This window comes from Dendrobates tinctorius, unplaced genomic scaffold, assembly GCF_039654945.1.
Source record: "Dendrobates tinctorius isolate UK_male_01 unplaced genomic scaffold, ASM3965494v1 ptg000151l, whole genome shotgun sequence".
Taxonomy (NCBI): domain Eukaryota; kingdom Metazoa; phylum Chordata; class Amphibia; order Anura; family Dendrobatidae; genus Dendrobates; species Dendrobates tinctorius.
Genome location: NW_027361818.1, coordinates 24,862,977 through 24,874,421, shown reverse-complemented (window position 1 = coordinate 24,874,421; position 11,445 = coordinate 24,862,977). Strand labels below are relative to the sequence as shown.

The 11,445-nt window shown below is 42.4% G+C and overlaps 1 protein-coding gene across 1 annotated transcript; it reads left to right on the top strand.

The window, feature by feature from the left end:
• Positions 1-1,077: 1,077 nt before the first annotated feature.
• On the top strand, positions 1,078-3,874 carry LOC141050095 (olfactory receptor 11L1-like). Its single transcript, XM_073546925.1, has 2 exons — positions 1,078-1,083; positions 2,957-3,874. The coding sequence occupies exons 1-2, from the start codon at positions 1,078-1,080 to the stop codon at positions 3,872-3,874; spliced, it is 924 nt and encodes a 307-aa protein (XP_073403026.1).
• The last annotated feature ends 7,571 nt before the right edge of the window (positions 3,875-11,445 follow it).

Genomic DNA, 11,445 nt, shown 5'->3' with positions numbered 1-11,445 from the left:
TATATGTGCTGCCAAGAAACAAAATTATATAAAAAAAAATGTTTTATTCTACACTTATTCATTTTGTGAGTGTCCAAAACTTGCTGAAAGATTTTCTTTAAAGAATTTTAGCATAAATAAACTAGGGTTGTAGGCCTGAAGCTCAGCACCAGTTGTCAGCTGGTCATGGAGCAAACTAGTCTAGAAATGTTTGACAGTTCTGAAAATTCTAGACCTTGTGAAAAAGACTTTATAGATATCGTCAATGAGTTGCAATTGTTTTTAATTCATTTATTTGTCTTCCAGCTATGTATTTTAATTTCTTCCCTTGTTTTCATATCTAGGCTTTGTTTTGCGGCAATAATTTAGCTGCACATCACAATAATTAAAGGCAATTTTATTTTTCTATTCTGTAATGACCAGAAGTAAAGGAGACTCAAGAGAAATCTGAGAACAATCTCCCTAGATTCCCTTCAGTAGCTCATCTCCTGATTGCGTATATATACATGTGCTGTATCCACTGTGCTCTCTGTGTGTAATGGGCGTGTCTTATTATCTGACCTGGGACTGAAAGTGAAGATTTTGAAAATGGATTTCTGAAACTTGAAAACATCCAATGTAAGTGCTGACTGGAAATTCATTAATTATCCTGTGACTGAGGACATGTTAAGCAATGATGCTTAAAGTAAAAATGATCATTTAACATTCTTGTGATATGAGGAATACTTTAATTATTCTCCTTTTTTCCTTTTCTTTTTGTTTTTATTTTTGCGGGACTCATATCATCTGTTAATAATTTCAGCTGATAATTTCATAGAAAATTACAGATTTCAGGTGATTTGCTTTACTTATTTTAATCAAGCAGTAATGCTTCCTAAAAATGCTTCCTCTAATTCCTCCATACATAGTGACGCCAATTATGTGTGATTACTATATTTTTTAAAGGGAACCTGTCACCCCCCCGGGCCTATTAAAGTAAAAGAGCCTCCTTCAGCAGCACTAAGGCTGCATTCTGTGAAGGTGGCTCTTATGTCTGTCACCCCTAGGAATGCTAAAATAAAGAGTTTTATAAATTGCCCGCCATACATGTATTGCATCATGGAGGTATGCTTTCTCCCCCTGTCTCAACCACCTGGCAGCCATCCATCATCCCCTCTTGCCTCCTCTGTTCCTCGTTATGTGACCAGCGCCTGCGCTCTACAAACATTTCTTGGGCATGCGCCGTGCGCGATGCTCAGGAACTTATGTTAGGTGCTGTTACATCATCCTTACATGGATATCGCACCTGCGTGTAGCGGAGGCCCCAGATTCCGCCCTGCAGTGTGTTATGGTGTATTCACACTGCGGGGCTGGGAATCTGGTGCCTGTGCAGTGAGGATCTCTGCGCCTGTCCCCATCTCCCTCCGCCTCTTTCCTTCACCGTAATACATCGGAAAGAGGCGGCGGGAGATGGGGACAGGCGCAGATATCCTCACTGCACAGGCACCAGATTCCAAGCCCTGAAATGTGACTACATCATAACACACTGCAGGGCGGAATCTGGGGCCTCCGCTACACGCAAACGAGATATCCTTACATTATCGCCTGGTGTTAGTTCCATGGGCAGCGCGCACGGCGCATGACTGAGAATTGTTTACAAAGCACAGGCGCCGGTCATGTAACAAGAAACAGAGGAGGTGGCGCACGGGGGCAAGAGGTGGATGATGGACGGCTGCAAAGCGGTTGAGACAGGGGGAGAAAACATACCTCCATGAAGCCATAGAGGTATGGCGGGCAATTTATAAATGTCATCATTTCAGCATTCCTAGGAATAACAAACGTAAGAGCCTCCATCACAGAATGCAGCCATAGTGCGGCTGAAGGTGACTCTCTTACTTTAATAGGTCGGGGGGGGGTGACAGGTTGCCTTTAATTATTCAAATATATAAAAAATGTTAGGAAAAAAGATCAAGAAAACATTGAAATGTGAATTCACCAGATATATCTATTTTTTTCTTTTAAAAATAGGACTTGCAGTGAATGTGTTTTCTGCAAATCGCAAGTCTTGCAGTTGCCCTGAAAGACATGTATGTCACTCCGGTATCTCCTAGGACTTTATTATTGTACCCTATTCAAGCTCTTTAAAGCAAACACAGTAATGTCAAAAAGTCCTCCACATATATAGCTATGGGTAGATGGATGGTATCTGTTCTTTACTACTGTCATGTCGCACTCTGTAATTTTTTTCATGTTTCATGGCTTTCTCTTCCTGTCTCTGCAGCTGAACTGTTAAGCTGATGTGCTCACTATTCAGTTTCACTACATATTAGCTGCTGCATTCCCTAGCTTGGCTTTTAAACAGGCTACAATATTCCCTGCTGCAATAGTCCACCTGCAAATGCCTGGGGTCACGTGATCCTTCTCTGCCTGATATAATCTTCTGTAATGTGTAAAATGATTGCACTAATTTTTGGTGTTTTGTAAATTATTTTAATTTGTGAGGTTTATCAAATGTCTAAAACTTCAGCATGAATTGAATTTGCATCACATCAGGTGAACATTCATCTATGGTGAACTAGAGTTTCAAAAGTCAAAGTAAAATATGTGTCTAATAAGCACAATGTGCGATACTGATTTATGTGGCTCTTTGTAGTGGAAGAATTTTTTAATCATTTACATAGAGTAAAATCATTACTTCAGCTCCTTCACGCTGCACACACGAGAGCACAGATAATAGTACTGGAACTTACAAAGAGCAAATCTCATCTAAGGATCTTCATCAGAATATATCTAATGTAATAAAAGACACAGAATGAATATTCTGGAAGCCATGTGTGACTTTATTGTGCATTAGAAGGAAAAACTAATTTGGGTGTAAAGAATAATTAGGATATATATTATCCAACTATAGCCTGGTTTGATTTCATGAAAAAGACAATTTAAGTAAATTTGAGGCTTAATTTAATTTCTGTGTAAACTGTTTTTGTCTTGACTGCAGGAGGACAATCTCACTTTTGTCAATGGGTTTTTTCTGTTTGGATTTAACCTCAGCCTTAATTTGAGAATGTTTTTGTTGTGTCTCCTCCTTCTCGTTTACAATGCGACCATATGTGGGAATCTCCTGATCATCACCCTGGTGTCCACCAGCAGGAACCTCCACACTCCAATGTACTTCTTCATCTCACAACTGTCCATCAGTGACATCTTGTTACCCACAGATTTCGTCCCCTGCATGTTCCACATCCTACTGAATAATGGGGTGTTTATTTCTTTTTTCAACTGTTTGGCCCAGTTGTATGTCTTCTGTATCGCGGAAGGATCTGAACTGCTTCTTCTGACAGTGATGTCCTATGACAGATATGTGGCCATCTGTAAGCCCCTTCATTACATCTCTATCATGACTGGTATATTGTGTGTGAAGTTGGTCGTTATTATCTGGTTGCTCTGTGTTTCCCTTCCATTACTTTACATTATAATCATATTCGGGCTGCAGTTCTGTGGTCCGAACATCATTGACCATTTCTTCTGTGATCTTGCTCCCCTACAGGACATTGTCTGTTCTGATACATTTACTTTAAAACTATCCATATATTTGCTAAGTTTCCCATTCTTGGTTATCCCCAGCATAATAATTGTTATTTGTTATGTGAACATTGTCCGTGCCATCTTGAAGATCCCATCTAACATCAGTAGACAGAAAGCCTTCTCCACCTGCAGCTCCCACCTCACCGTGGTCGCCATTTTCTACTTAATATTCAGTGTGTATATTGTTCCAACAAAACAACAAACATCAGATGTTAATAAAGCCCTATCCCTGCTATACACCGTGTTTACTCCATTGGTCAACCCCATTATATATAGCTTTAGAAATAAAGATATTAGAAAAGCCGTGCAAGAAACCTTCAAATCTGTCTGATGTATTGCAGATCTGTAATCTCTGCTGGAAATGGATCATAAAATAAATTGAAACCAGAAATATTTATCATTTAAATTAAAGTCTAAATTGTCTTGTTAACAGAATGTAATGTTTTGCTGCTTTATTAAAATTTGAGTTTCATGAGAAATCACATAAACATGAGAATTTTGTGAGCCAGCTTTGTATTTCAGGTGGATACACTTTTGGTCATGGTCAGTTCTGTACTTCTCTTGCCTTGCCTCATTGTCAGTCAGGGCCAGCGTTAGGGGCAGGCAGACCAGGCAGCTGCCTAGGGCCACCGCTCCCCCAGGGGCCCCCAGCTAGCAACACATCACGCAGCTGCTATGGGGCCTCCGTGAGGCAGGGTGGCCTGCCTGTCCCCAGCGCCGACTCCCCCGCCACCGCATTGAACTATACCGGCATAGATGCTGGCACAGTTCAAAGCAATGATGGAGGAGAGAGAGTCAGCTGTGCTGCTATATACCATGGTGGGGCTGTGCTGTTTTGTAGAATGGTGGAGCTGTGCTGCTATATACCATGGTGGGGCTGTGCTGCTATATACCATGGAGGGTACATTTTACATTATATTGTATGGGGAGGCTGTGTTATATTATATTGGGGGCTACATTATATTCTATGGGTAGGTGGGCTGTATTATATTCCATTTGGGGCTACATTATATTCTATGGGGGCTGTATTATCTATAATAATAAATGCCCTAAGCAGCTTCCGGTTGTAACAACTTCCGTCCAGTTGTAACCGGTGACGTCACCACACACACGCACATGTTAACCCTCAACACACCACACCGCCTCAACACACACTCCTCTCACCTTTCACCTCCACTCATGTCCACTCACTCTTTCACTCCACATACGTTCCTTTCTCTCACTCCGTTTCTCATACTCACACCGTCATCGTCGCTGCCCCGACATCTTCCTCCGCCGCCGCGATCCAGGATCCAGACGTTCTCCAGGCCACCGACATGTTCTTGCGGGACGCCATCTTGGATTTCGTGAAATCCCGCGATATTCAAGATTGCGTCGCCGCAACAACATGTCGCTGGCGTGGATGACATCGGGATCCAAAAAGATGGTGTCGGCGAAATCTCGCGAGATTACGCCGACGCCATTTTGGATCCCGAAGTCGCCCATGCCAGCGACATGTTGTTGCGGCGACGCCATCTTGAATATCGCGGGACTTCACGAAATCCAAGATGGCGTCCCGCAAGAACATGTCGCTGGCGTGGGCGACATCGGGATCCAAAATGGCGTCGGCGTAATCTCGTGAGATTTCGGGATTACGGAATTACGGGATCCGTAATCTCGCGAGATTTCGCCGACGCCATCTTTTTGGATCCCGATGTCGTCCACGCCAGCGACATGTTGTTGCGGCGACGCAATCTTGAATATCGCGGGATTTCACGAAATCCAAGATGGCGTCCCGCAAGAACATGTCGGCGGCCTGGAGAACGTCTGGATCCTGGATCGCGGCGGCGGAGGAAGATGTCGGGGCAGCGACGATGACGGTGTGAGTATGAGAAACGGAGTGAGAGAAAGGAACGTATGTGGAGTGAAAGAGTGAGTGGACATGAGTGGAGGTGAAAGGTGAGAGGAGTGTGTGTTGAGGCGGTGTGGTGTGTTGAGGGTTAACATGTGCGTGTGTGTGGTGACGTCACCGGTTACAACTGGACGGAAGTTGTTACAACCGGAAGCTGCTTAGGGCATTTATTATTATAGATAATACAGCCCCCCATAGAATATAATGTAGCCCCAAATGGAATATAATACAGCCCACCTACCCATAGAATATAATGTAGCCCCCAATATAATATAACACAGCCTCCCCATACAATATAATGTAAAATGTACCCCCCATGGTATATAGCAGCACAGCCCCACCATGGTATATAGCAGCACAGCTCCACCATTCTACAAAACAGCACAGCCCCACCATGGTATATAGCAGCACAGCTGACTCTCTCTCCTCCATCATTGCTTTGAACTGTGCCAACATCTATGCCGGTATAGTTCACTGCGGTGGCGGGGGAGTCGGCGCTGGGGACTGGCAGGCCACCCTGCCTCACGGAGGCCCCATAGCGGCTGCGTGATGTGCTGCTAGCTGGGGGCCCCTGGGGGAGCGGTGGCCCTAGGCAGCTGCCTGGTCTGCCTGCCCCTAACGCTGGCCCTGACTGACAATGAGGCAAGGCAAGAGAAGTACAGAACTGACCATGACCAAAAGTGTCTCCACCTGAAATACAAAGCTGGCTCACAAAATTCTCATGTTTATGTGATTTCTCATGAAACTCAAATTTTAATTAAGCAGCAAAACATTACATTCTGTTAACAAGACAATTTAGACTTTAATTTAAATGATAAGTATTTCTGGTTTCAATTTATTTTATGATCCATTTCCAGCAGAGATTACAGATCTGCAATACATCAGACAGATTTGAAGGTTTCTTGCACGGCTTTTCTAATATCTTTATTTCTAAAGCTATATATAATGGGGTTGACCAATGGAGTAAACACGGTGTATAGCAGGGATAGGGCTTTATTAACATCTGATGTTTGTTGTTTTGTTGGAACAATATACACACTGAATATTAAGTAGAAAATGGCGACCACGGTGAGGTGGGAGCTGCAGGTGGAGAAGGCTTTCTGTCTACTGATGTTAGATGGGATCGTCAAGATGGCACGGACAATGTTCACATAACAAATAACAATTATTATGCTGGGGATAACCAAGAATGGGAAACTTAGCAAATATATGGATAGTTTTAAAGTAAATGTATCAGAACAGACAATGTCCTGTAGGGGAGCAAGATCACAGAAGAAATGGTCAATGATGTTCGGACCACAGAACTGCAGCCCGAATATGATTATAATGTAAAGTAATGGAAGGGAAACACAGAGCAACCAGATAATAACGACCAACTTCACACACAATGTACCAGTCATGATAGAGAGGACCGACTGCAGGACCTTTAAGAATAGTAAAGTCTGCCTGATGGCCCTATAAAAATAGACTTTGTGACTTTCAGAGTCCCTTCTTCATAAATGAAACAGGATGTGTCTGATGATGTGCCACACACCACAGATAGGGTTGTAAAACGTTAAAATGACATTTCCCAGAGAATGCATTTGTCTTTGTTGAAAGCAACGGTAAAGTTAAAAAACGCATCAAAAACGCTACGTGTGTGGAGGAGCATTTTTGCTTTGGGTTATTTATTTTGCCTTATATACAAGTCATAACCCTGGAAAAGATGTTCCTTAACATATTTCCCAGGAAATTCTATTTTGCTTTTGATTTTATATGTTTTATTGTGAGTCTGTAAAAGTGGCGTAAGACTCTGATAACATTGTTCACAGCAGTGACCTGGGAGTCAGAAATGCTTCCAGGGGTCTTCTCCATTATGTTCCCATGTCCCTTGAGCACTGTTCCTATCAACTTCCGCAACTTGCTCGACTCGAGCAGCAAACACCCGAGCATTTTACTGCTCGCTCATCACTATTACTTACTAATTATGTTTCGTAGTATAATCATTCCTTTTAAAAGCATTAAAATTCAGAGCTTGAAAACTGTATTTTTTTTTTTTTTAATTTTCACCAAAATTCCAATTCAAAAATCAGTTCATAGGAACGTAAATTTACCACTGATATGAAGTACAATGAGTCACGTAAAAACATTCTCAGAATCACTTGGATATGTTGAAGAATTTCAGAGTTGTTATTACCTGTAGACATTGGTCAGAATTGATAGACTTGGCCTGGTCATTAACGTGAAAGGAGGCTTGAGCAGTAAGGGGTTGAAGAGATGAAAAGGGATTTAAGACACACCTAGATGACCGCCAAATAGTATTGCTGCTGTGTGGCTGTCCATTAAAGCAGGCAGCACAAAAGCAGTGTCTTTTCTTACTATCCTTTTTAAAGTTTTTTTGACAAGATAAAAATGTACATACAAGCGTAAAATGTTACTCAAGAATTAAAAGAAACAGGAAAGATGAACAAACAAAACCATAGTAATTGGTGCAACCATGAAAGATCAGGCAATAGAGGGGTCCATCATGTGCACATTATGCAAATAAAGTCCGTGGAGCCTCATTTAAGAGTCTCAAACACGGGACTAGCCAGATCTTCCTCCAGGGAAGCACCCAGCCAAGGAGTGGCCCCTTTCGGAAACTGATTGAGCGCCTTTGCGGGCTGCCGCAGTGTTTTCTTTGACTGGTCTCCCTGAGGTCAGTGATTGTTTCATCATGTGGACATTGTCATTTCTTTCTCACACAATGTTATGTAAGTTTATGATCATTTTGTTACTCAAGCCAGAAGAAAGAATGATGCCCTGAGCCACAATACACAATCTGTTATTGGCTTAAGTATAACCTCTTATTCTAACCTCTCCTAGTCTACATGAGTGCTACTAATAGGGGAGACCAGGATTGTGATTGGGGTAGGCCTAAAAATTACAAGGACTAAAAACTAGTGAGTGAGGTAGAAGCACGAGTGACACCAGGCAGCTGAATAAATTATCCAGAGGGCAGTTTAATAAGAAATGTCAGAGTTAACATACAACAATTAGCAAACTGATTAAAGCCCTGATCTCAATTCTATTAAAAATTTATGGGCAAAGCTGAAAAGGCCGATGAGATCAAGGCGACTCACAAACCTGGATAAGTTACACCATTTTTGTCAGGAGGAATGGGCTCAATTTCTGACCAACTATTGTGAGAAGCTTGTGGAAGGAGATCTCAAAGGTTTGACCCAAGTCATTCAGTGTAAGGGCAGTGGTACCAAATATTAATGAAATGAATGGAAAAATTTGACTTTGCAGTAAATAATAAAAATGCCTTAAAAAGGTCTCTCTATCATTAGTCTGGCATTTGGCAAAACATAATAACTATAGTAATCCTAATTAACCTAAAACGGGAAAGTTTTACTCTGATTTCATGTTAGATATTGAGAAACACAAGCAGATGTGTCTTCTTATATATTATATGTAAACGTATAGTTTCAACTGTAGGTCTGAGATGGTTTAGTCAATCCTTTTGTGAGCAGGGGATTTGACATGGTGACCCTTAAAGTTCCTTCCAACTCTAACATTCTATGATTCTATGATGGCAGAGGGTGACATTCCTTCATCATTCACTGACAACAGAGCCAGTTTTAGGCAAAGTGGGGCCCTAGGCAAAGTTTAAAATATTGCCCCAAATGCTGACATATTGCACATCACACAGAAGCATTTCGGTTGTAGTTACATGCGCTGAGTTCAGGACGCTAAATGAGTGTGATCAACAATATTGAAGTCGTTCGACACTTGTTTCCCGACCTCTTTCCACCGTCTGAGAAAGAATGATGGGGACAGATGAGTAATGGATTATTCTGTCCCCATACAATATCATGTTATCAGCAGCACATCTACAGTTTACACCCCATAGTCCTCCATATATTAAAATACATTACTCACTCCTCCATATAGTATAATACACTCCTCATAGTGCTCCATATAGTATAATGCACCGACAGTCATCCATGTAGTACAATTCACTTCCCATAGTATAATGCACCCCATAGTTCTTCATATAATGTATTCCCCATAGTCCTCAATACAGTATAATGCAGCCCACTTATAGTAAAATGCAGCCACCCCAGAGTATAATGCAGCCCCGCCATACCATATAATGTAACCTCCCATAGAATATAATGCAGACCCCCTCTTATAGTATAATGCAGCCAATCCTTAGAGAATAATGCAGCTACCCACAGAGTATAATGCAGCCACTCCACAGAATATAATGTAACCCCCCCATAGAATATAATGCAGCCCCTCCATAGAATATATGGCAACCCTCTCATAGAGTATAATGCATCCCCCATAGAATATAATGTAGCCCCCTCATAAAGTATAATGAAGCTCCCATACAATATAATGCAGCCCGACATAGAACACAATATAGCCTCCTCATATATTATAATGTAGCATCTTCATAAAGTATGATGCAATCACCCCCTATAGAATATAATAAATACTAGATTAAGGCCCGATGCTATCGCATCGAGAGGATAGTGACACACCTCTTGCCATGTTAACCCTCAATACACACACACCTCCTCAACACACACTCCTCTCACCTTTCACCATCTCCACTCACATCCACTCACTCTTTCACTCCACATACGACCCTTTCTCTCACTCCGTCTCTCATACTCACACTGTCATCGTCGCTGCTCCATGATCCCCGACATCTTCTTCCGCCGGCGCCATCCTGGATCCCGACGTTGTCCACGCCGGCAACATGTTCTTGCGGCCATGCCATCTTGAGTATTCTGAAATCCTGGAGTGGACATTAGTGGAGATAGTGAAAGGTGAGAGGAGTGTGTGTTGAGGAGTGGTGTGTTGAGGGTTAACATGGCAAGAGGTGTGCTGTGACGTCACCAGTTACAACTGGACGGAAGTTATTTACAACCCGGAAGCTGCTTAGCGCATTTATTATAGTAGATTAAGGCCCGATGCTATCGCATCGAGAGGATAGTGACACACCTCTTGCCATGTTAACCCTCAATACACACACCTCCTCAACACACCACACCGCCTCAACACACACTCCTCTCACCTTTCACCATCTCCACTCACGTCCATTCACTCTTTCACTCCACATACGACCCTTTCTCTCACTCCGTCTCTCATACTCACACCGTCATCGTCGCTGCTCCACGATCCCCGACATCTTCTTCCGCCGGCGCCATCCTGGATCCCGACATTGTCCATGTCGGCGACATGTTCTTGCGGCCATGCCATCTTGAGTGTTCTGAAATCCTGCGAGTGGACATTAGTGGCTCACCATTGTCATTTTGAAACACGACTGCTACTTCACTGACAGTGGGATTATTGTAGCGTCGAGGGTCTTGAGTAGGATCTTGTTTAATAGCCATAGTGATGTTTGGCATGACAGTTCCGTTTTGTAGAGATTTAATTTTTTCTTGTTCTTCCACATCACGTAACATTTGATAAGCTTCCACAAAAGGATTAATAGTTTGGATTTGAAGGGCAATAATTTTCATCAATGTAGGATGACATTTTTGATTTTCTTTACATCGTAAGCGTTGTTCGTTTGCGGTAGTGGTATCGAGAACGTAAAGTTGGCCAAATGCGCGTTGCTGGTCATCTGAGGGATGTAGTGTTTCAGTTCTATGATAGATCTGGCCATGTATGCGGAAACAGTATGGGCCATATCCAGGAGGTGGTGAAATATTTGCACCCATGGAGGCAAAAGCAAAGGAACTGTTAATACTTTGAATATTATCCATGAAATTTTTGCTAAATTCACTTTGCCCTTTCAGCAAACGTGTAAAGACATCAGGATATTGTAGTATGGGTACATGGACTTTACCCTTCTGACAGCAGAGCATAAAGTTGTTATCAGAAGGTATCTCTGCTACAAAATGCAAAGCTTCGCAATGCTCACATACATGGGTCATGTCACCACAGCTGTGTTCGGTAATACTATTTTCATCATTAGTGAAAATGTGAGGTTGTAGTAGAAGTGCATGTCCAACCGATGGGGTGCGCCTAGT